The sequence below is a fragment of the Tamandua tetradactyla genome, chromosome 12 (genome assembly GCF_023851605.1).
Source record: "Tamandua tetradactyla isolate mTamTet1 chromosome 12, mTamTet1.pri, whole genome shotgun sequence".
Lineage (NCBI taxonomy): Eukaryota > Metazoa > Chordata > Mammalia > Pilosa > Myrmecophagidae > Tamandua > Tamandua tetradactyla.
Window position 1 is genome coordinate 24,728,978 of NC_135338.1, and position 27,109 is coordinate 24,756,086.

General features: G+C 35.6%; 1 protein-coding gene across 3 annotated transcripts in view; it reads left to right on the forward strand.

Annotated features, from left to right (window-relative positions):
- Positions 1-27,109, forward strand: part of PALS1 (protein associated with LIN7 1, MAGUK p55 family member) — a 156,831-nt gene that overhangs the window by 59,388 nt on the left and 70,334 nt on the right. For all 3 annotated transcript variants that reach the window (XM_077122769.1, XM_077122771.1, XM_077122770.1), the window contains 4 exons: positions 1,196-1,404; positions 15,297-15,374; positions 19,304-19,450; positions 20,533-20,694. In XM_077122769.1, the coding sequence (XP_076978884.1) occupies positions 1,196-1,404; positions 15,297-15,374; positions 19,304-19,450; positions 20,533-20,694 (596 nt within the window). The remainder of the gene's footprint in view (positions 1-1,195; positions 1,405-15,296; positions 15,375-19,303; positions 19,451-20,532; positions 20,695-27,109) is intronic.

Sequence of the window (27,109 nt, forward strand, 5' to 3'; positions counted from 1 at the left end):
TGGAGATTTTTCTGTATTATAACATGATAAGAGACAGAGATAGTCTCCAATATGAATTTTTTTCCCACATATTTACAGGTTTAATTTCGATCAAAATCTCAGTAGGAATTACTTTTTTTGAAGAATGAGAAAAGGGTTATGGTGATTAAAAAAAAATGATTCTATAAAAGTAGCAAAAGGAGTTACGCAGGAAAAGATAGATCAATACGAGTTGTAAACTTCTATAATAAAAGCTACCACAAACGAAATTAACAGATAAATGATAGATTGGAAAAATACTTGAAACGAATATAACCAAGCATATTCACACACAACTCTTGTTGGGGTAGGGAGAGGGGAGACTGTCAGTTCTTCATAACCATTTTGTGATAATAAGACTTTGAGTAACTGGCTTTGCATCATATCCAAGAAAGATGCATGTACTCTGTATGCATGCACATACGGACACTCACACACATACATAAAATCACAATTTTCCATACCATTTTAGGAGAATCACATAATGATAAGAATTTTATGGGCCATGAAAGAAGTGCCTGCTGAACATGAATTAACTTCAACTTCCCTATTAATCAAAGAAATTGCAGATTTTTAAAATATTGAATATTGGTGAAAATAATTGCTAACGGGGTGTAAATTAGTTAAACCTCCCTAGAGAGCTTTAATGTCAGACTTTAATTTAAAAACTCTATCTATGGGAATTAATTTTGGAGAAGAAGAATCTCAGATAAGTTTATTGTAAGAGTTATGTAAATTATGGTGTAGCTATGTAATAGAACATCATGTAGCCATTATAAATAATGTTTTTAAAGACTATTGGTAATGTGGGAAAACAATTCAGATGTATTGTTAAATGAAAAAAGGAATGCCCTAAGATGTTCTTAAAAAGATGTTTGTAAGTAAGATTATGGGTGGTTGTAATTTTCTTTATTCGTGTCTGTGTTCCTCACCATTGTTTTGTTACAGTAAGCATACATTAGTTTTATAATTAAAACACCTTTTTAAAATAGGCAGGTTATTCTGTTGTATAATTTTTAAAGTCTTACTCAGTGATCATTGAGATGACAATAATGCAGCCCTTGAAATATGCGTGTTTGTTAATAATTTGTTATTGATTCAAGAAATTTTATCTTAAAACATGTTGAATTAAGTCTGAAAGGATTAATTTTTGGTTACCCTTATCTTTTCCTACTAGAAGTGGAAGACTTGTTTTCTTCACTTAAACATATCCAACATACTTTGGTTGATTCTCAGAGCCAGGAGGATATTTCGTTGCTCTTACAACTTGTACAAAATAAAGATTTCCAGAATGCATTTAAGATACATAATGCTGTGACAGTACACATGAACAAGGCCAGTCCTCCATTTCCTCTTATCTCCAATGCTCAAGATCTTGCACAAGAGGTATGTATTCTGAACATCTTGTACACAGCTACAAGGTAATTCATAGTGATGTAATTTTATTTATATTAAAGATTATAAATTGAGGTGAGTGAATACTGATAATATAAAATTATAACTGATAATCAGATATAAATAATTCCTAAGGTTTAATACTTTAGATATTTTGGAATTTTCTCCATAAAAACTGCATAGAAGGGCCAAAATAATTAAATTTTAATGTAATGTGAATTTATCTTATTACCATGCTTTGAAGTTCTAGTTTCTAATGCTAGTTGATGTTCAGTGCTTAATGTGTTCTGCAGATATTAAAATATTAATATAAATATTTGATTGAAGATTTTAAGAAGGTATAAATGTCTGTTTTTTTGCTGAACGTTTGTTATGTTTATGGGGTTTTAAGTTTTTTTGATATTATAAAACTAATAATTCTGGAAGCCTATTGAGTAAATCTATTATAGTGAACCCAAACATAACACAGAAAATAGACCAGGTGAGGGTAGGACTTCTGGTTGCCAGGGCTAGAGACCTATAAAATAAATTAGGTCTCTTATTTGTGAATAGCTTAGAATGGTCCCAAAGGGGGCAGGTATTTTCCTCAATAAGATACCTAAAAAGGCAAAAACCCTGTGGCTCAAAGTGGCAGAGAGAAGTCTAGTGTTGCTCAGAGTCTCCAGGAGTATGCCTAAGGAAGTGTTCATAGAGAGGAAAATTTCTGTTCACCAGAGTTCAAAGAGAATTATTTGAAATCTGTTTGTTAACGTTGGTCTTTTATTATTGAAATTAGTTATGCAAACTTTTGTTTTTTAAAGTCCTATAGTTTTACTTATGATAGTTTAAATGGTATTTCTGAAAATTAATTTCCTTAGAGTTTGAGATGAACAACGTTACTTTCATCTTTCAGTATTCGTAAATGCAAATATCCAAGGCAAATAGCATGTGGGATTGAGAGGAATACCTTATAAGTAATTGCAACCACTCATTTCCCCATCCTTATGAGGAAAGTTTGTCCAGCTAGCTACAGGGCCTTTGCTGAGCAGAATTGTAGATGGAGAAGAGAATGAGGGAAGAAGAGACATCCAAATTGCTTCAGTTACAAAAAGCGGAGAGAGAAAAGGGGAGAGAGAGACAATGGTAAGAAAGGAGAAAAGAGGCAATACAGCTTAAAGGGCTTGAGGAGTTGATAGACACAAAGAACTATAAGTAACTTAGTAATTGCTTTGGGGGAGAAAGAAATGATTAAAAAGAATTTAAAAATCAGTTTTGAATATCAGTTTTAGAATAGTTTGTATTTACATGGTTCACAATTTTTAAAGTAGTATATAAAAGAGATTTTTCTGGAAGCTTGTTCAGTGTTTCACATCCTTATGAAATCTTTAGTAGTACTTAAGAATTGTATTACTTCGTTTGTGGTGGGGTATGGGGGTGAGCTGAGAGTGGTTTTAAAATGTATGTAAGATGACTATATTGGTCAGGGCCGCAATATGGTGCTATAGTATGAATGGCTTTGCCTTGAGTTGTGTCTTGCACAATTATGATGTAGCCCTGACTTAGGGTTTGTTACATGTTACTTAAGTACACATATTCATGGCTTGTCAGAGGGAAGGAATGTTAAGTATGATAAAGTTCTAAAGGTTAAATGAATTCATGCCTTTATTTTACAGCTGGAAAAAACGTCAGTGATTATCTAATCCAACTCCCCATTTAATATTTCTGAATTTTGAGGTCAGGTGAGGTTTTGTGATTGTTGTAAGATTAACTAGACTGCCTGTGTATCTTTACCCTAATCAATTTTTTTTAACATTTTTTTTTGTTAAAAAGTAATATACAAAGCAAAGAACGAAAACTTGTGAAAAGTAACATACAAAGCAAAGAGAGAAAACTACAAAAATTTTCAAAGCACACTTCAACAAGTAGTTGCAGAACACATCCCAAGGTTTTTGTCATGGGTTATCATTTTTTTCCTTCTAGCTGCTCCAAAACACCGGAGGCTAGAAGGAATATTAATATAGTGATTCAGTAGTCGTATGCCTAATCAGTTTTAATAAACAGAATTTAAAAATAAATTATCTCATGCCTTAGTTGTATCTTTTTTTACAATTAAAAATTTTTAACATTTTTAATTGTGAAATATGTATACCAAAAAAACAACTTTCAAAGTACCTTTTTAAAATTTATTTATTAAAAATAACACGGAAACACAAACATTCTTACCATATGATCATTCCATTCCTGATATAAAATCAATAACGCACAATATCATCACATAGTTGTATATTCATCATGATCATTTCTTAGAACATCAAAGTACATTTTAACAAGCAGCTTTAGAACAAATTTCAATGTATGTTATGGGTTACAGTTCTACCATTTCAGGTGTTTCCTTGTAGCTGCTCTTAAGACACTGAAAGAAGTGAAAGAAGCCAGACACAACATGCCCTACATTGTAAGATTTCATATGTATGAAATTTCCAGAGTAGACGTATTTAAAGAGACAGTAACAGGACTGCAGTCTCGCTGGGATGGGGTGCAAGTGGGCTCTGGCTTCAAACAGTCTCAATGTAATTGTTGGGGATGATGGACACACTTTAAAAGTGGACTGTGGTGGTGGTTGCATAGCTCTATAAATTTACTAAATTGTGTTGAATTGTACAAATATTACATGTGAATTTTATGATATAGAAATTACATCAAAATAAAGCTGTTATTGTAATCAGAATCTAAAAGTTGAGGAAAATAAGTTGATTCAGGTAGTATTAATTTTTAAATATGTGCAAAAAAAAAAAGACACTGGAAACTCAAAAGAACTATCAATGTAATGATTCAATACTCATACTTATTTGTTAAATCCTATCTTCTCTGATACAACTTCTCCTTCTTTGATCCTTCTCCTATTCTTTAGGGATATCTTGGCAATGACCATTCTAACTTCTTTGTGCTGATAAGGGGTGCTGATATTATGGAGTATGGGGATACAACTGGTTGATGGCCTTGGAGAGACTGGTACCTCTAGGTTTCAGGGGTTATCTTTCCTAGGAACCACCTGGAAATTTAAGGTTTCTGAAATATATACTTAGTGAGTAAAACTTTATAAAGTCTCAAAAAGCCCTGGATATTCTTTAGGATTTACAGGAATACTGTTGGTTGGAGCTTGGCATACCATGACAATTAGCATTATCTAGCTGAAGTTTGCATAAGAGTAACCTCCAGAATAGCCTCTAGACTCTATTTGAAATCTCTTAGCCACCATTACCTTATTTTGTAACCTTATTTCTTTTCCACCTTTTGGTCAGGTAGGCATTGTGAATCCTATGGTGCCAGGATCAGGTTCATCCCTGGGAGTCATGTCCCACATTGTCACAAAGGCTTATGCCCCTGGATATCATGTCCCACGTAGGGGGAAGATAGTGATTTTCCTTACAGAGTTGGGCTTAGAGAGAGAGCACGTTTGAGCAGCAAAAGCTGTTCTCTGAAAGTAATTCTTGGGCATAATAATAGGTAGGCTTAGCTTCTCTGTTACAGTTATAAGTTTCCTAAGAGCAAGCCTTAAGATCAAGGGTTTGGCCTATTAATTTTGGAGTGCCTAATGCTTGTGAGAGTATCAGGGATTTACTAGGTGGGAATATTTAATATGAATAAATTAGAATTTTAAAATAGAACAATTTTTTCCTCCAGCCCCTTGTGGGACTTTGCCAATACTTTTTAATTATCTGCCTACTATACTCTGGGATGTATCAGGCTATTACATTAAGCTGTACAGAATTGCAGGACCTCATTCCCAATTCTAGGCTCCATGTGTTTATGTTTTTTAAGTAAACTGGTCAGATAGGTTAAATTAGATGTGTGCCACAGAAAATTTAGGTATTGGACAAAATAAACCTCTTCCTTTGCTGTCATACAGAGGTGAAATTCTGAAAAACAGACATCATCACCCTTTACCCTTTATTCTTATTTACCTTAGACCTGACTCATTTGGCTTTATTCTTATCAGTAATTGAAGCCTGATCTCTTTTTCAGTTTCTTTAACCATTGAATGTGGCAATGCTGACCTTCAGAACTGCAGAACTCTGAGTCTTAGGTGTCACACAGATACTCATAGTTTAAGGGAAATACCTGGTTATATATATATATATAGCACAGCCTTTCAATATCTAGAAATAACAAGTACTGCTCCATATTAAATGCGACTGCTATAAGAGCTTACAATGTAGACCCCAGTTTTCTTATAAGTATTTTCTAAATGAGACCATGCAATACTTGCTCTTTTGTTTCTGGCTTATTTGCATTACATAGTTTCCCAAAGGTTCATTCACAGTGTTTCATGCCTCACAGCTTCATTCCTTTCTGTAGCAGCACAATATACATATGATCGGATATTCTTATTTAGATTTTATCTGTTTCCTAAATGTATGAAAAAAGTCACTAAAGAATAAAATCAGATTTATTCTATAAGTGATTGTGGAGCTACAAGGATTTTAAGCAGGAATTTGATATAGACAAGCTTCCTGTTTAAGGTATTATTCTAATAACATTGTGAAAGGTGTTTGATGTCAAGAATAGAGGCAGAGAGTAACTTAGAGGCTGTTATAATTGCCCAGATGCAAGATTTTGAATAGCAATTGAACGTGGAATGAATAGATATTTAAATAGAAAATTAGTATGCCGAATTGTCTCTGTGTGGTGAATAAAGGTAAGTGAGACATCAGGGTGACTTCCTGCCATCTATTCCTTATATTTAATTACGTAAACATTTGTGTACTGTTTGCCGGGTATTCTGTCATTAGCGAAGATACAAAGTAAGATAGGTCCTGTCTTCAAGGGACTTAGTGTATTGGGGATATAGTCACATCAACAGTTTTAAATCAAATGTAGTTAGTCTGAAAGGTTGAGTTCACCCCTGCTCCAAGGAACAACTAGAGAAGGGACAGTAGGGTGACTGAGATGGCGATTCCAGGATGTAAGTGACCTGGGAGAGTCTTCTGCACTACATAGGGAGGCCCCTGGTTGCAAAAGCTGAGGAACTGAAAAGCAGAGAACCAGAGACCATCTGACTGGTGCAAATAGCCTAATGTGGAAGCTCGGAGCGCTCAGGAGTGCACGAACAGGGAGACAGGAAGTAAGCCAAGCCACGTTCCTTGAATTTGCTACCCTCACCAGCGCAGCCCTGTGACCCACAACTTACCCCACACCCCGTGCACCTGAACCCCGTCATCTGTTCCCCACTCCCTTTGCTCCAGTCCCACCCCGTGAACTCCCCCACGTGCGTATCTGCCCCACACCCCTACCACAAGTGCATGCACGCCTGCCCCAGCCCAACCCATCTCTCCTGCGTAAGTTTCACCCCACCCCTCCTAAGCCCTGCCTCCCTCCTTCTGCCCCTTGCCGGCAGTCACCAGTGCATGAAGACTGTAGGCACTTATCTCCATACCCAGGCTATACTCGATCCCAGCCCGTATATTTGTGCAACCCTCCCCCCACCCCCAAACTCTGTGCACATGTACACCATCAGTTTACGGCACTCTTAGATCTGCACATGTATGCAGTACCTAGTCACACCCCCAGCTCTGGGCAAGCTCTAACCTACACAGCCAGGCTATATCTGCCCCCAGCCCACACAGGTGCAACTCTGACCCACTGCCCTGAGCTCTACATATGTGCAGAAAGGGTCCCATACCCTAGACCAGCACACAGCAGGACCCTGCTCCCCAGACCTGTGCACCTACACATCCACATACTCCCCACCTCTGGGCACTCATGCTCATGTGTACCAGTTTAACATCCCTAATCTGTGCCTATACCTGCACTGCAGCTCATCACCACATTGTGGTGCCCTGCCCCACATCCTGCTTCACATCCATCCTGCAAATACAAAGCTTTAGACTACTGAAGGAAATCAACTTCCAAAGTAAACCAATCAAAATAGTCACATACCACGAAGACAGTGGAGATTACTAAGTATATCATGAGGCAGACAGATATAACTTAGCCTAATGGCCAAATTAAAACACTAGAGGAAGCACAGGTGTTGGAACAACTAATCAAAAATGTTCATATAATTCTACTAAATACAATAGATGGGATGGCTAATGATGTAAAGGAGATCAAGAAGATACTAGAAGAGCATAAAAGGGAATTTGAAAGAATAAATAGAAAAATAGCAGATTGAAGATGCTGTAGATCAAATAAAAAGCACACTAGAGACACAACAGATTTGAAAAGGCAGGAGAAAGAATATGTGAACTAGAGGACAGAACAACTGATTTCGAACACTCAAAACAGCGAATGGCAAAAAAAGATGGGAAATCTTGAATTGAATCTCAGGGAAGTGATGGACAAGACAAAGCACACAGACATGAGAATCATTGGTGTCCCAGAAGGAGAGGAGAAGAGGAAAGGGTTAGGAAGATTAGTGGAGGATATAATGGGGAAAAACTTCTCAACCCTTATAAAGGACATAAATATGCAAGTCAAAGAAGCTCAGTGAACTCCAGATAGAATAAATCCAGATAGGACTTCCCCAAGATACATACTGATCAGTCTGTCAAATGTTGAAGAGAAGCAGAAAATCATGAAAGCTGCAAGAGAAAAGCAATCTACTACATACAATGGAAATCAGGTAAGACTGAGTTCAGACTATTCAACTAGTAACATGAAGGCTAGAAGGCACTGGTATGATATATTTAAGATCCTGAAAGAGAAAGACCTTCCAGCCAAGAATTCTGTACCCAGCCACATTGTCCTTCAAAACTTAGGGAGAGATTAAAATAGTCACAGACAGATCCTGAAAGAATTGGTCAACAAGAGAATGGCCCTACAAGAAATACTAAAGGGAGTTCTACCAGTTGAAAAAAAAGAAGAACACAGGAGAGGGAGATCTGGAGGGGGGCGCAGAATTGAAGAGTACCAGCAAGGGGAACTTAAAGGATAAAAAGAGAAAGAGGGAAAAGGATATTTAGATGTGACAAACAAAACCCAAAAGATAAGATCGTGGACTCAAATGTAGTCAGTCTTCTGAGTACTTACTACATAGGCAAATGGAAAAGGACAGTTCAGAAATCTGGGACAGCTAGCATAATTGCAGTTATGGTGGGGATACAGCATGGTGTGGGCAGGGAACAAAAACATTTTAAAGCTAGACCAGAAAAGATATGATGAATGACAGGAGATAAGGCTTGAAATGAGATAAGAGATAGATGATCAGTCTTAAATTTAATGCTGAGGAGCTTAGACTTGATCCCATAAATGACAGAAACAAGAGAACTAGAATGTTCCATGTTTGTGTTTCAGAATTGAAAAAAATAACTGCATAGAAAAATAAAATATTTTAATTAGTATCAAATCAAAATAGTTATAATAATGTTGTTTAAAAGTATGAATAATGTGATCTCATTTTTTTAAAAATAATGGGCAAAGGATAGAGAGGAGATATATACCAGAGAATTCTATACAGTTTAGGGATTATGGGTGTGCTTTTTAAGTTAATCAAATTTATTGAGATATAATTCACATACAGTTTAAATGGGTGCATTTTAGTGTATAGTTCAGTGAAGGTTTGGCAGATATATACACCTATGAATTCTTCCACCACAGTCAAATTATAGAAACTCCCGTCATTCCACAAAGCTCCCTCATGACCCGTTGTAGTCAGTAACCACCTCTCCCCATCTGCCAGGCCTTAGGCATCTACAAATGTGCTTTCTGTTTTATAGATTTGCCTTTTCTGGACATTTTTTATAAATGGAATCAGACAATATGTAGTCTTTTGCGTCTGACTTGCTTAGCATTAATGTTACTGAGATTCATCCTATGTTGTTTGAATCAGGATTTTGTAATTTCTTGCTGTTTAGTATTATATTGTATGAATATTGCACAGTTTATCCATTTCACCTGTTGATGAATATTTGGGTTGTTTCCTATTTGAGGCTTTTATGCATAAAGTTGCTATATAATGAGAATTCCATTTGCTCTATATCTTCACCAACATTTGCTATTGTCACTTTTTAAATTTATTATTTTAGCAGTTGTATGAAGTTACCTCATTTTAATTTGCATTTCCTTAATGATTTTTGATGTGTTTTTTATATGTTTATGACTTTTAAAATATATTTTCATTGACAAATCTTCACACATTTTATTCCATACATAGTGTTCAGTGAGTGGCTTACAGTATTATTAGTTCTGTATTCATAACCATGATCGTTTTTTAAAAAATATTTGTAGTGATAAATCTTATCATGCAAATATTCCATACGTCGTGTAAATCAGTGGCTCACAATATCATTACATCGTTGTGTATTCATCACCCTGATCGTTTTTTAGAACATTTGCATCACTCCAGAAAAAGAAGTAAAAAGAAAAAACTCATACATACCATATACTTTACCCCTCTCTCTCATTGACCACTAGTATTTCCATCTACCCAGTTTATTTTACCCTTATTCCCCCTACTATTTATTAATTCTTTATCCATATTTTTTTGCTCATCTGTCCATACCCTGGATAAAAGGAGCATCAGACACAAGGTTTTCACAATCACACAGTCACACTGTAAATGGTATATCTTTATACAGTCATCTTCAGGAATCAAGGCTACTGAAGCACAGCTCAGCAGTTTCAGTACTTCCCTCTAGCCACTCCAATACACCATAAACTAAAAAGAGATATCTATTTAATGCATTAGAATAACCTCCAGGATAACCTCTTGAATCTATTTGAAATCTCTCAGCTGCTGAAATTTTATTTAGTCTCATTTCTCTCCTCCCCCTTTTGGTCAAGAAGACTTTCTCAGTCCCTTGATGGCAGATCCCAACCCATTCCAGGAGTTCTGTCCCATGTAGATGGGGAGTGCAGCGAGTTCATCGGCTAGTTTGGCTTAGAGAAAGAGACCACATCTGAGCAACGAAAGTGATTCTTTGGGGGCAACTGTTAGGCCTAATTTTAGGTAGGCTTCACCTATCCTTTGCAGGAGTAAGTTTCAAAGGGGCATACCCCAAGATTGAGGGCCCAGCCTATTGATTTGTTTGTGCCCACTGCTTGTGAGAATATCAGAAATTCTCCAAGTGGGGAAGTTGAATATTTCCTCCTTTCTCCTGAATTCCCCAAGGAGACTTTGCAAGTACTTATTTATTAATTGCCCAAATTACTCTGGGGAATATCAGGGCCACGCACTGACTTGGACAAACCGACAAAATCTCATGCCCTATTCAAGATTCCATGTACTTTTGTTGTTCAATTAAACTGAATATACAAGTTAAATTAGGTAATGAGCTACCCAAAATATAAATTTTGCACCAAATAAACATCTCTCCCTTTGGTCTCACATGGAAGTATGGCTATTTCTGTATCTTCTTTTGTGAGGTATCTCTTAATCTCTTCCCATTTTGAAAATCAAATTTTTAGTCTTTATGGTTTTAAACATTATATTCATTTTATGGAAAATAAAATTGAAGTTAAGAAAACAGTAGTGACCTTAAATACAATTACACCATTATTTAGCAAGAATGTCTAACATGAAATGCAAGCCTGATGCTTCCACTACTCAATAGCAATTTCCACATCTACCTACAACTATTAACAGTAATTCCCTCCAATATTGGCAGCACTGAGATGGTAGGTGTGTTAGGGTTCTCTAGAGAAACAAAACCAACAGAAGAGATCTCTGCGTATGAGATTTATAGAGGTGTCTCATGCATACATGGGAATGGAAGTGTCCAAAATCTGCAGGGTAGGCTTTGAAGCTGGTGTCTCTGATGAAGGTTGTGGATGAACTCCACAGGAGAGGCTTGCTGGCTGAAGAAACAGTGAAAGTCTCTCCCCTTCATTAAAATCTTCAGCTGATTGGATTGTATCGTTGTGGGGGGCTGGACTTAGTTAATTGCAGATATAATCAACCACAGATTCAATCACATGGCTGATGAATTAATTAACCAGTCACAAAATATCCTTATTAAGTTTTAAGAATTCTTTATTCTGGTTACAATTCTTTTGTCAGATATGTATATCACAGTTAATGTTTTGGAAAAATAGGTAAAAGTAGAGGAAGAATATATATAATCACTTTGGTATACCTAAGTTTGGAAATTATGATTTTTTTTTTGTTGGTTATCTGTTTTCTGATATTTTACATTTAACATTCCGTTTTTGTAATTTAAAAAATAGTTTTAAAATGGAGAAAGAGCTTGGCTCTGAAGGAAAATAAAGGCATTATAGCTAGAGAAGAGTACAAGATCAGGAGTATATATTTTTTTAATGATAATATATTTGAATATTTTTATAGGCCAATAGAAAGGAACCAGTAGGCTGTAACCATAGCCTTTTAATTCCTTAGGCCTTTGTAAAAGTAGCTGGTCATATATATTGACACACGAATCTGTAGTATCTGAGTAAGTTAGCCTGGAAAAAAGTAGACCCCAGCCAGATTTTCCCAGCCCAAACTGGCCTCCTATCAGGAGGGAAGAGTCACCTGTGTCGATTTTCCCTGAGGGTGAGACCCAGCAGGTTGAAAGACTTTCCTGTGAAATCTCTGGACTCTGTTTTTCTTATCCTGCCCAGGATGTGGTGCTTGTCTGCCTGCAGGTCCCACCAACGTAAGATGATATAGTACCTTTAACTTTGGCAGACTCTCCCTACTGGGGGCGTGGTGGGGACACAGGAGAGGTTGTAGGCTGGTTTTAATGGCTTCAAATTACCAAGTGTTGGTGTCTGAGTTCCTTGAGGGTGGGATTCCACCTGAGTTGGGCTCCACCCCTCCCCTGGGGAAGGCACAGTTCAAGGCAAGCCCTCAAATGAACTTGTTTCTGCCTATGCCTGGGGCAGTTGCAGCCTGAAAAGTCCTGTAGCTGTATCCAAAGGCAGTCAAGCCTTTGTAGAAACGCAGCCACAAAAACCTCTGTTTCCTTCGTTTTTATTTTTTATTTACCGTCAACCCTGCCCCCTTGGCGCAGGAGCGAAAATGAGCGACATTCACTTTCACCAGGTTCACCTGAGCTGGGGCCCTATTTCTAGTAGTCCGAATTTGTTAGTTAATTCCACAATTGGCGTTTGATTGTGCTCAGCCCCTGCTGCTGGTAAAGTCCCTTTCCTTTCCTCTCTGGGAAGCAGCCTGTTGGAGAGGGGCGCCAGCCTCCGCAGCTTGGAGAATTCACGGTTCTTGGGGGCTTGCAGCCAGTCCAGCTGGTCTAGACTGGGGTACGCTGTGTGTCCGGTCACTGACGTGGCCCCAGGAGCTGTTCTGTACTGTTTCTGGTTATTTAGTAGTTGTTCTGGAGGATGAACTATAACGCGCACATTGTTAAGCCGCCATCTTGGCCCGGAAGTTGATCCTCCTTGGTGTATTTTTAATATAAAATTTTCTCCCTCAGAGTTACCTGCTCTGGTTATGAAAAAGTATAATCAGGAAATAAAAATTTCATTTTAAGTTAGCCTATAAATCTGGTATATCTTAGAAAGGTAATACAATTTTAAAAATCAGCTTTGAATGCTTGGGATTGTATCACTGCCCTTGACCATTAGGAAGAGATTAATGGAATTATTAAAGAAGATAATTGCTTATGCCATCATGTTTATACATAGAGAATTCTACACTTAGAACCAGGGTTTTCTATTTTTAACACCTGTATAAGACAGGCTGGTTTTGGTACTGTCATTGCTTTGCATCCATTTGTTGTGGCCAGATAAGTTAACCCTCAAATTATCAGCTCTTAAGTGTGATACGGGAATTACTAATAAAACAATGATAGAATTACCAGATTCCTGTTTCAATCATGAGTGATTCTTATACAAAATTCTGTGTATGGATTTACTTCTGTCCATTTTCATTACTGTTGATGATTTTATTAACTGCATTATCTCAGAGCCCTCTTTTTGGTGGGTAGAGAAGGAGGAACTTGTGGTTTGAAACAGAAAAGGAGAGAAAAATCATAGGTATTGTCAGAGGAGGCACACACACGGTACAATCTTTGAGGAAGAGTAATCCACAGAGCAAAATTTGTACCTTTATGTTAGAAGAGAAGGAGATTGAAAAGAAAAGTACTAAATATACAATTAAAGTGATTATAAATTGCACAGGGAAATGAACTGAATAAAGCAGAAGAAAGGAATTATTTAAATTGAAAAAATAGATTTTAAAACATTGATAGCTGGTTCTTTAAAAGAACAAGAAAATAGACTAAATGAAGAAAGAAAGATATTGATAACATTAGGAAAGAAAAAAGCTTGAATACAGACTCAGATTCAAAATTATAATATGATTATATCTTTATTCCCATAAATGTCAAAGTACTATCAAGTATAAATCCCAGAGAGATTTGAACAGTGAATAAAAAAGTATTTGCAAAGTCCCCTTTGGGGAATGGTGAGAAACTGGGAGAATTCAACTTCCCCGAGTTGAATTCTTGATATTCTCACAAGCAGTGTGAACAATCAAAGCTATAGGCTGAGCCCCCAATCTTGGGGTTTGTTCATATGAAACTTAACCCCACAAAGGATAGGTCAAGCTTACTTAAAATTAGACCTAAGAGTCACCCCCAGAAGAACCTCTTTTGTTGCTCAGAGGTGGCCTTTCTCTCCAGCCAAGACAAAAAGCAAACTTACTACCCTCCCCCTGTCTACATGGGACATGACTCCCAGGGGTGTGGACCTTCCTGGCAACATGGAACAAAAATCCTGGAATGAGCTGAGACTCAGCATCAAGGGATTGAGAAAACCCCTAGAATGAGCTGAGACGCAACATCAGGGGATTGAGAAAACCTTTTCAACCAAAAGGGGAAGCGTGAAATGAGACAAAATAAGTGTCAATGGCTGAGAGATTCCAAACAGAGTCGAGAGGTTGTCCTGGAGATTTTTCTTGTGCATTGAATAGATATCACCTTGTTAAGATGTAGTGGAGAGGCTGGAGGAAACTGCCTGAAAATGTGGAGCTGTGTTCCAGTAGCCTTGTTTCTTAAAGATGATTTTATAATGATAAAGCTTTCACAGTATGACTGTGTGATTGTGAAAACCTTTTGTCTGATGCCCTTTTTATCAACAGACGAGTAAAACATATGGAATAAAGATGAATAATAGGGGGAACAAATGTTAAAATAAATTTAGAGTGAAATGCTGGTGATTGGTGAGGGGGAGGGGTGGGGGAATATGGTATATATGAATTTTTTTCTGTTTTCTTTTTATTTCTTTTTCTAAATAGATGCAAATGTTCCAAGAAATGATCATGATGATGAATATGCAACTGTGTGATGATATTGTGAATTACTGATTCTATATGTGGAACAGAATGATCAAAAATTACAAATGTTTGTGTTTGGAGTTTTTTGGTATTTAAAAAAAATAAAAAATTAATTTAAAAAAGTGCTATCAAGTGGGTGGTTTTTTGAGAAAATAAAAATTGCAAAATGTTACCCAAGAAGAGGTAGCAAAAACAAAATAGACCAGTAAATATAAAGTTGAAAGTTTAGTCAGACATCCACCTTTAATGAAGATACCGGGTCCAGATGATTTTATTCCCAAGGTATAGCAAAATATTAAGGAACTTATGTTAAACCATCCTAAAAAATAAAGATAGACAATTTACCATCTCACTGTACTGGGGTAGTATTACCTAGTACTAAAACCAGATAGTGGCTTTTAAATCATTGTGTATGACCATAACCAACTACAGGCCAGTGTCATTTGTGAACATTAATGCAGAAATCATCTGGTGTTTTTTCTAAGGGATATGTTTATTAACCATGATAAAATCAAAAACTGAGGAAAAATACATTCTGGGGTTATCTTTTAATTATTCTTAGTGGTTTTTCTTCTTTTAATTTGTAATTTAGAATAAAGAATACTAACCTGTATAGGTGCTGCTGCTATTTCCTAAAACCTGGAAACACTAATCTTTTATTTTTATTTCTTAGGTACAAACTGTTTTGAAGCCAATTCATCAGAGGGAAGGACAAGAATTAACTGCTTTGCTGAATGCTCCTCATGTTCAGGTAAAAAGTGAACAGAGGATTTTTTTTTTTAATCAGATTCCTAGGGCTGGAAGAGACCTTAAAAATTGTCTGGACTGTTTTGATGCTTGACACTGCCTCTATAAAAATTATTGTTGCCTTCATATTTAAAATAAAACCAATTTATTTAAAAAATAATTATTAAAATACATATAACCATAAAAATAATTTTAATGATTGTAGGTAAACAATGTTTTGATGTTAAATAAATTGACAGTATTTCCAGACTATTTTCATTATCCCAAACCAGAATTCATACTCATTTAGCAATAACTTCCCTGATAACCAGTTTTCTGCTTTCTGTCTCCATGAATTTGCTAGTTCTAAGTACTCATCTAAGACAAATTGTACAGTATTTGTCCTTTTGTGTCTGGCTTATTTCAGACTCAACATGATGTCTTCAGGGTTTATCTATATTATAGTATGTTCCAGCATTTCACTTCTTTTTATACCTGAATATATTCCATTGTATGGATATACCACATTTTGTTAATCCATTCTTCTGTTGATGGACACTTGTGTTGCTAACATATTTTGACTATTGTGAATAATGCTTCAATGAACATGATCTACATTTATCTCTCTGAGTCCCTGGTTTTGGTACTTTTGGATGGAATTGTCAGGACATATGATCAGTAAATAATGATATCCTGCTTTATCTGTTATAATCTTTTTTGATTTAAAATCTGTTTTGTCTGACAATAATATAGCTACTCTGGCTTTCCTTTGATATGTTTCAATGGAATATCTTCTTCCACCCTTTTATTTTCAACCTCTTTGTACCTAAAGTGAGTCTCTCATAAACAACACTTAGGCAAATCAAGATTTTTTCATCCAGTCTACTAATCTCTGCCTTATAATTAGGGGCATTTCAAACATTGACGTTTAAGGTAATTACTGAGAAGGAAGGATTTACTTCTGCCAATTAGCTTTTTGTTTTCCTCAGTTACCTTTTTGGTGTGTGTTTAGTTGCTTATTTATAGTGTACCATTTTGATTTTATTCTTTTCTCTGTATTTTAAACTTTTTTCTTAGTGTTTACCTTTGTAATTACACTAAATTTAAACTAATGACAATATAGTTCCACTAGTACCAACCTAGTTTTAGTAGTATAAAGTTCTATGTATGTCTGTTATTGTCTCAGATTACATCTTTATACATTGTGTGTCCATTAGCATAGATTTTAAATGTTATTTTGCACATTTGCCTGTTAAGTCTTGGGGGAAACAGTTCCACACCAAAAGTGCAATAATACAGGATTTTATATTTTTTATAAATATAAAATTTTTATATTTTACCCAGTGTGCCTTATTTCTAATGACTTCAAGTTACTGACTTTTTGGTATAAAAATTTCTACAAGAAATATGCCCTTTAGCATTTCTTGTTAGAGCAGACTTTCTGGTAATAAACTCTTTCAGCTTTTGTCTTTCTGTCAAGTCTTAATTTCACCTTCACTTTTTTTGTGTGTGTGTGTGGGGAGGCACTGGGAATCGAACCAGGGTCTCTGGCATGATAGGTGAGAAGTCTGCCTGCTGAGCCATCGTGGCCCATCCTCACCTTCACTTTTAAAAAATAATTTTACCGGATTTAAAATTCTTGGTTGACAATTTTTTTTAAAGATTTAAAAACATGCCATCCAACTGTCTTCTGGCCTCCATGGTTTCTGATGAGAGATCTGTTAATCTTATTGGGAATCTTGTATATGTGACCAGTCATTGCTCTCTTGCTACTTTCAAAATCCTCTTTTCGTCTTTGAATTTGGACAGTTTTGCGAGAATGTGTCTTGGTGCAGGTCTCTTAAAGTCTATCCTGCTTGGAGTTTTTTGAAATTCCTGGATGTGTATATTCATGTCTTTGATTAGATTTGGGGAGTTTTCAGCCATTATTTCTTTAAATACTTTTTCTGCCCCTTTCTCTCTTATCTTTCATAGACTCCAGTGACACGGATGTTGGTATGCCTGATGATGTCTCACAGGTCCCTCAGGCTGTATTCATTTCTCTTCATTATTTTTTCTTCTACTCACACTGGATAATTTTAGTTCTCTTGTCTTCAAAGTTCGGTAATCCTTTCTACTGCTGTTAAATCTGCTGATGAATCTGATGAGTTTCATTTCAGTTGTATTTTGTTGCTCCAAAATTTGTCTGGTTCCTTTTTATAATTTCCATCTTTTTTTTTCAGACATTTTCCTAATTTCCTTTAGTTCTTTGTGTGTGAATTCCTTTCTTCGTTGAACATGTTTAGTGCAGTTTATTTAACTAATGTATGAGTTTCCTCAGGAATGGTTTCTGGAAAATTCTTTTTTTCAATGGGCCAGACTTTCCTGTTTCTTTGTGTATTTCATAATTATTTTATGTTGAAAACTGGATATTCTAAGTATTATGTTATTATAGCTCTGGAAGTCTACATCTCCCACTCGTCTGGGATTATTGTTGAGGGCTAGAGCTGGCAATTTGTTACTTTTCCAAATGATTCTTGCTCCCAAATAGGAAATGGAGAGAGAAGAGAGGAAGAAAAATAATAGGTACTACTTCTTTATGACTTCTCTGGCACTTGCCTGAGGGAGATTGAAACAGTGGCTGCCTTCAGAGTCAGTCCCCTAGGGTTCTGACGTGTCTGAACAAAAACAGTGATCAGCTTTTAGAGTACTCAGTCCTTATAGCCCGCCTTGGTGCCAGCAAGCTACATCAGGAGCCTGGGCTGCAATTTCTGCTGCAGTGTGCATAGGATGGATTTCAGAGGTTGGTGGTCAGTGCAGAGAGGGTGAAATTCACTTTATTTGTTGAAATATGCCAGCCTTTTCCTCCAGCTCTTCCCAGGATTCTACACAGGGTTCCAGTAGACTCTAAAGTCACAGGAGTTCATTCAGATGGTTCCTGCCAGTTCAGTAGTTGTTCTGGAGCTTCCTACTTCACCATCTTCCCACTGTCCTTGGTCAGCCAAGTTATTTTTGAATGAACTTCTTATTTAAAAATAGGGAAAAAAATCCTCCCTCTTTTGACTGTATTTCCCATAAATCCATAATTACCTAATGTTCTAGTTTGCTAGCTGCTGGAATGCAATATACCAGAAATGGAATGGCTTTTAAAAAGGGGAATTTAATAACTTAGAAGTTTACAGTTCTAAGACCAAGAAAATGTCCCAATTAAAACAAGTCTATAGAAATGTCCAGTCTAAGCCATCTAGGAAAAGATACCTTGGTTGAAGAAAGCCGATGAGATTCAGGGTTTCTCTCTCATCTGGAAAGGCACGTGGCAAACATGGAGTCATCTGTTAGCTTTCTTTCCTGGTTTCCAGTTTCATGAGGCTCCATGGGAGGCATTTTCCTTCTTTGTCTCCAAAGGTCACTGGCTGGCGGACTTTCTGCTTCTCATAGCTATGTCATTCTCTGCTCTCTCAGAATCTCCTGGCTGTCTCTCTTGTCATTCTCTTTTGTAGGATTCCAGTAAACTAATCAAGATTCACTTGAATGGGTTTAACAACCACTGTTGATTGAGTCACATCTCCAGGGAGATGATCTAATTACAGTTTCAAGCATACAGTACTGAGGGATTAGAAGAAACAGCTGCCTTTACAAAATGGGGTTAGGATTAAAACATGGCTTTTCTAGCGTACATATATCCTTTCAAACTGGCACATCTAAGTTTAAGCCTTTCAGTTGATACTGTTTTTATGAAGTTTAGTAAGCATTTTTTAGACTTAAGCTATCCTAGAATATTCTCTGGCATACCTAACATCATTATTATTAGGGGCGAAAGATAGAGGATCACATCTATACTTAAATTGGAAAGTTGGGAAACAGATTAGGATATATAAGTATAATACTTTCAAAGATTTAATGATTAGAATACTATGTACATGATTGGTCTGCAAAAATAAATCTTGCTGTTACTTATGGATTTCTTTAAAACAGGCACTTTTATTGGCCCATGATAAGGTTGCTGAGCAGGAAATGCAGCTAGAGCCCACTACAGATGAGAGAGTTTATGAAAGCATTGGCCAGTATGGAGGAGAAACTGTGAAAATAGTTCGTATAGAAAAGGCTCGTGATATTCCATTGGTAAGTGTTCCATAACTCTAATCTGGCAGTCTATCTAAATAATAGATCATTTGTATAGCAGATCCTTGAAGACCCCATTACATTGTAGGTGGTTTTTCTCTCCTAAGGTTAATTTGTTGGAGTAATTTTATGCTCCTGCTCATACCCTTTATTCAGTTGAGAAAATTTTGTTCATTATCTTTTTTCACATTACTAGGGTAGAAACAACTTGTGAGATAATTGTTGGGAAACAAAAACAAATCAGTAGTTTACTTGATTACTCTCAATAGTTAGATATTCTGACCTTTAATTTCCCAATTAAATTTATTGAAACACAGTTATAAACTTCAGATATTCTTAGAAGTGTATATTCCCTGATGTTAATTGTTTACAATCTTTTCTTAGTCTGCTATCATTGCCTTTTTTTTCCTTTACTGCCAGAGAAATATCCTTGAATTCTGGTGTCTCAAATTGTCCCTTAAATAGTGTGTTACATAGGCTATGGACCCTATTTTATAGGCAGTTCGTGTAACTGTCCCTTTTCCCCAGCCCCTCTGGAAAAAGGAAATTGGGAAAGTTAAGATAAAATTTTCAAATTGATGTTTAGAAGGGGAAATGAATTTCAAATTACGTCTACTTTCAAGCTTTATTCTTATTTCATATGATCATAATTTGAATGTATATCAAATTCATGTGATAAATATTGTCTTATCCATCCTAAGGTGAATGGGACAGTATTTAACATGTTGAATTTCATCAGTCAGATTGATATTCATCCATCCCATCATCATATTTAATTAAAGAAAAAGATCTTTTATATTTACAACATGTTTTCATGAATACTTCTAAATACAGTGTAACCATTTCAATAACATTGATTATATGCAGAAATTTGGTTATAAGTCTTCACACATTGTTTTTAAGCAGTGCACTTTACTATTACCACATGCTTCAGAAGTCTGTCTAGTTTCAGAACTCTAACGGAGAGAGTATTTCTTAAGTAGCAAATGTGGGGAAAACGGTCAGCTTTCAAATCTAATTATAATTACTGTGATTACTTTAACTGCATATATACAATTTTTTTAAATGTTACTTTTTTTTAGGGTGCTACAGTTCGTAATGAAATGGATTCTGTTATCATTAGTCGAATAGTGAAAGGAGGTGCTGCAGAGAAAAGTGGTCTATTACATGAAGGAGATGAAGTTCTGGAGATAAATGGCATTGAAATTCGGGGAAAAGATGTCAATGAGGTTTTTGACTTGTTGGTACGTTGACAGAGGTAGAGAAATTGTTGATAGTTATTTAGGAGCTCTTTGTTATTAGACTTAAGAACAAAATGTTTTTTACATGTGTTTTTTATTTTCTTATGTTTTTAAAATACTTTTATTTAAGGAAACAAACAATATACTTAGAACCATGAAGAATGGATATCTTAGCTTAACCATAGGCATATTTAAATAAAGTATCCACATAATCATTGTAAAACCTGTGTTTGTACAGTAAGTTTCATAAGCCAATTTAAAATTAGGGCAACAAGGTAAAAAAATCTACAATTTTAGATAGCAGAAGTTCTTAAATTCTAAATATTGCAGAATAATTTAAATACCATTTGATTAGCTGTCAAACGTGTGAATGTGTGATTGCTCTCAAAATATCAAATAGAAAGTTATTACAAATATCTTTATTCCTATAGATCTATGGTACTAAACATATACCTGATTTTAGGAGACTATATACAAATATTTTTACAGTTAACATATGAAAATCTTAACCACCTAAAATGGGTATCTTAGCTTTACCCATAAGCATATTTAAATAAAATATCTAAGAAATCATTTTTTAAACCCTCTTTGTACAATATGTTTCATAAACCAATTTAAAATGAAAACAAGGAAAGAGATATATAGATACAGATATCAGAGCTTCTTAGATTCTAAATATTAAACACTATCTTAAATATCATTTGATTATCAAAACTGTGTGTTCTCAAAATATCAGTAAAGTTTTTACAAATATCAGCTTTGCTATAGTAGTGACCTATGTTCCTAAACACTTTCAAATTTTTTATTTCAGAAATTTATTTTATTTAATATTACTATAATTGCCCTATACTTTTTTAAAAGCATTTTTTGTTGTTATTGTAAAAACTATATATATATATATACAAAGAAAAGAAAGAAAAAAGCAGTAATTTTCAAAGCCCATTCAGCAAGCAACTATAGAACAGGTCCCACAGTTTGTCATGGGCTACCATTCCCTCATCTCAGACTTTTCTCTTCTGCTCTAAAATACTGGAGGCTTTACCAGTCAGAGTAATGAAATCATACAGTATCTGTTCTTTTGTGTCTGACTTATTTGACTCAGCATTATGTCCTCAAGTTTCGTCCATGTTATGTGTTTTGGGACATCATTTTGTTAAATGCTGCATAGTATTCCATTGTGTGTTTATACCACATTTTGTTAATCCACTCATCTGTTACGGGCACCTGGATTGTTTCCATCTGTTGGCAATTGTGAATAGTGCTGCTATGAATATCAGTGTGCAAATGTCTGTTCATGTCACTGCCCTCAGCTCTTCTCGGTATATACCAAGTACTGGTATTGCTGGGTCATTGGGCAACTGAATATTTAGTTTTCTAATTTTTTTTTTTTATTAATTAAAAAAATTAACAAACAAAACATTTAGAAATCATTCCATTCTACATATACAATCAGTAATTCTTAATATCATCACATAGTTACATATTATCATTTCTTAGTACATTTGCATAGATTTAGAAAAAGAAATAAAAAGACAACAGAAAAGGAAATAAAACGATAATAGAGAGAAAAAATAAAAATAAAAAGAACTATACCTCACATGCAGCTTCATTCAATGTTGTAACATAATTATATTACAATTAGGTAGTGTTCTGCTGTCCATTTCTGAGTTTTTGTATCCAGACCTGTGGCACAGTCTGTATCCCTTCAGCTCCAATTACCCATTATCTTACCCTATTTCTATCTCCTGATGGTCTCTGTTACCAATGACATATTCCAAGTTTATTCACTAATGTCGGTTCATATCAGTGAGAGCATACAGTATTTGTCCTTTAGTTTTTGTCTAGACTCACTCAGCATAATGTTCTCTAGGTCCATCCATGTTATTACATGCTTCATAAGTTTATTCTGTTTTAGACTTGCATAATATTCCATCGTATGTATATACCACAGTTTGTTTAGTCACTCGTCTGTTGGTGGACATTTTGGCTGTTTCCATCTCTTTGCAATAGTAAATAATGCTGCTATAAACATTGGTGTGCAAATGTCCATTCGTGTCTTTGCCCTTAAGTCCTCATATGGGAATTCTATATTCAGCTTTTTGAGGAACCGCCAAACTGCCTTCCACAGTGGTAGCACCATTTGACATTCCCACCAACAGTGGATAAGTGTGCCTCTTTCTCCACATCCTCTCCAGCACTTGTCATTTTCTGTTTTGTTGATAATGGCCATTCTGGTGGGTGTGAGATGATATCTCATTGTGGTTTTGATTTGCATTTCTCTAATGGCCAGGGACATTGAGCATCTCTTCATGTGCCTTTTGGCCATTTGTATTTCCTCTTGTGATAGGTGTCTGTTCAAGTCTTTTTCCCATTTTGTAATTGGGTTGGCTGTCTTTTTGTTGTTGAGTTGAACAATCTCTTTATAAATTCTGGATACTAGACCTTTATCTGATATGTCATTTCCAAATATTGTCTCCCATTGTGTAGGCTGTCTTTCTACTTTCTTGATGAAGTTCTTTGATGCACAAAAGTGTTTAATTTTGAGGAGCTCCCATTTATTTATTTCCTTCTTCAGTGCTCTTGCTTTAGGTTTAAGGTCCATAAAACTGCCTCCAATTGTAAGTTTCATAAGATATCTCCCTACATTTTCCTCTAACTGTTTTATGGTCTTAGACCTAATGTTTAGATCTTTGATCCATTTTGAGTTAACTTTTGTATAGGGTGTGAGATACGGGTCCTCTTTCATTCTTTTGCATATGGATATCCAGTTCTCTAGGCACCATTTATTGAAGAGACTGTTCTGTCCCAAGTGGGTTGGCTTGACTGCCTTATCAAAGATCAAATGTCCATAGATGAGAGGGTCTATATCTGAGCACTCTATTCGATTCCATTGGTTGATATATCTATCTTTTGCCAGTACCATGCTGTTTGACGACTGTGGCTTCATAATATGCCTTAAAGTTAGGCAGCGTGATACCTCCAGCTTTGGGTTTTTTCCTCAGAATACTTTTAGCAATTCGGGGCACCCTGCCCTTCCAGATAAATTTGCTTATTGGTTTTTCTATATCTGAAAAATAAGTTGTTGGGATTTTGAATGGTTTTGCGTTGAATCTGTAAATCAATTTAGATAGAATTGACATCTTAACTATATTTAGTCTTCCAATCCATGAACATGGTATGCTCTTCCATCTATTTAGGTCTTCTGTGATTTCTTTTAACAGTTTTTTGTAGTTTTCTTTGTATAGGTCTTTTGTCTCTTTAGTTAAATTTATTCCTAAGTATTTTATTCTTTTAGTTGATATTGTAAATGGGATTCGTTTCTTGATTTGCCCCTCGGATTGTTCATTACTAGTGTATAAAAACACTACAGATTTTTGAATGTTGATCTTGTAACCTGCTACTTGCTGTACTCATTTATTAGCTCTAGTAGTTTTGCTGTGAATTTTTCTGGGTTTTCGACATATAGTATCATATCATCTGCAAACAGTGAGAGTTTTACTTCTTCCTTTCCAATTTTGATGCCTTGTATTTCTTTTTCTTGTCTAATTGCTCTGGCTAGAACTTCCAACACGATGTTGAATAACAGTGGTGATAGTGGACATCCTTGTCTTGTTCCTGATCTTAGGGGGAAAATTTTCAATTTTTCCCCATTGAGGATGATATTAGCTGTGGGTTTTTCATATATTCCCTTTATCATTTTAAGGAAATTCCCTTGTATTCCTATCCTTTGAAGGGTTTTCAACAGGAAAGGATGTTGAATCTTGTCAAATGCCTTCTCTGCATCAGTTGAGATGATCCTGTGATTTTTCTGCTTTGATTTGTTGATATGGTATATTACATTAATTGATTTTCTTATGTTGAACCATCCTTGCATACCTGGGATGAATCCTACTTGGTCATAATGTATAATTTTAATGTGTTGCTGGATTCGATTTGCTAGAATTTTGTTGAGGATTTTTGCATCTATATTCATTATAGAGATTGGTCTGTAGTTTTCTTTTTTTGTAATATCTTTGCCTGGTTTTGGTATGAGGGTGATGTTGGCTTCATAGAATGAATTAGGTAGCTTTCCCTCCACTTCAATTTTTTTGAAGAGTTTGAGCAGGGTTGGTACTAATTCTTTCTGGAATGTTTGGTAGAATTCACATGTGAAGCCGTCTGGTCCTGGACTTTTCTTTTTGGGAAGCTTTTGAATGACTGTTTCAGTTTCTTTACTTGTGATTGGTTTGTTGAGGTCATCTATTTCTTCTTGAGTCAAAGTTGGTTGTTCATTCCTTTCTAGGAACTTGTCCATTTCATCTACATTGTTGTGTTTATTAGCATAAAGTTGTTCATAGTATCCTGTTATTACCTCCTTTATTTCTTTGAGGTCAGTGGTTATGTCTCCTCTTTCATTTCTGATCTTATTTATTTGTGTCCTCTCTCTTCTTCTTTTTGTCAGTCTTGCTAAGGGCCCATCAATCTTGTTGATTTTCTCATAGAACCAACTTCTGGTCTTATTGATTTTCTCTATTGTTTTCATGTTCTCAATTTCATTTATTTCTGCTCTAATCTTTGTTATTTCTTTCCTTTTGCTTGCTTTGGGGTTAGTTTGCTGTTCTTTCTCCAGTTCTTCCAAGTGGACAGTTAATTCCTGAATTTTTGCCCTTTCTTCTTTTTTGATATAGGCATTTAGGGCAATAAATTTCCCTCTTAGCACTGCCTTTGCTGCGTCCCATAGGTTTTGATATGTTGTGTTTTCATTTTCATTCGCCTCGAGATATTTACTAATTTCTCTTGTAATTTCTTCTCTGACCCACTCGTTGTTTAAGAGTGTGTTGTTGAGCCTCCACGTATTTGTGAATTTTCTGGCACTCTGCCTATTATTGATTTCCAACTTCATTCCTTTATGATCTGAGAAAGTGTTGTGTATGATTTCAATCTTTTTAAATTTGTTGAGACTTGCTTTGTGACCCAGCATATGGTCTATCTTTGAGAATTATCCATGAGCACTTGAGAAAAAGGTGTATCCTGCTGTTGTGGGATGTAATGTCCTATAAATATCTGTTAAGTCTAGCTCATTTATTGTAATATTCAAATTCTCTGTTTCTTTATTGATCCTCTGTCTAGATGTTCTGTCCATTGATGAGAGCGGGGAATTGAAGTCTCCAATTTTTTGGTAGATGTGTCTATTTCCCTTTTCAGTATTTGCAGTGTATTCCTCACATATTTTGGGGCATTCTGGTTTGGTGAATAAATATTTATGATCTGTCTTCTTGTTGAATTGTTCCTTTTATTAGTAGATGGTATCCTTCTTTGTCTCTTTTAACTGTTTTACATTTGAAGTCTACTTTGTTGGATATTAGTATAGCTACTCCTGCTCTTTTCTGATTGTTATTTGCGTGAAATATCTTTTCCCAACCTTTCATTTTCAACCTATGTTTATCTTTGAGTCTAAGATGTGTTTCCTGTAGACAGCATATAGAAGGATCCTGTTTTTTAATCCATTCTGCCAATCTGTGTCTTTTGATTGGGGAATTCAGTCCATTAACATTTAGTGTTACTACTGTTTGGGTAATACTTTCCTCTACCATTTTGCCTTTTGTATTTTATATATCATATCTAATTTTTCTTCTTTCTGCACTCTTCTTCACACCTCTCTCTTCTGTCTTTTCATATCTGTCACTAGTGCTCCCTTTAGTATTTCTTGCAGAGCTGGTCTCTTGGTCACAAATTCTCTCAGTGACTTTTTGTCTGAAAGTGTTTTAATTTCTCCCTCGTTTTTGAAGGACATTTTGCTGGATATAGAATTCTTGGTTGGCAGTCTTTCTCTTTTAGTAATTTAAATATATCATCCCACTGTCTTCTCTCCTCCATGGTTTCTGCTGAGAAATCTGCACATAGTCTTATTGGGTTTCCCTTGTATGTGATGGATTGTGTTTCTCTTGCTGCTTTCAAGATCCTCTCTTTCTCTTTGACCTCTGACATTCTAACTAGTAAGTGTCTTGGAGAAGGCCTATTTGGATCTATTCTCTTTGGGGTGCGCTGCACTTCTTGGATCTGTAATTTTAGGTCTTTCATAAGAGTTGGGAAATTTTCAGTGATAATTTCTTCCATTAGTTTTTCTCCTCCTTTTCCCTTCTCTTCTCCTTCTGGGACACCCACAACACGTATATTTGTGCGCTTCATATTATCATTCAGTTCCCTGAGTCCCTGCTCAAATTTTTCCATTCTTTGCCTATAGTTCTGTTTCTTTTTGGATTTCAGATGTTCCATCTTCCAGTTCACTAATTCTAACCTCTGTCTCTTGAAATCTACCATTGTAGGTTTCCGTTTTTTTTTTTTCATCTCTTCTACTGTATCTTTCATTCCCATAAGTTCTGTGATTTGTTTTTTCAGACTTTCCATTTCTTCTTTTTGTTGATCCCTTGCCTTCTTC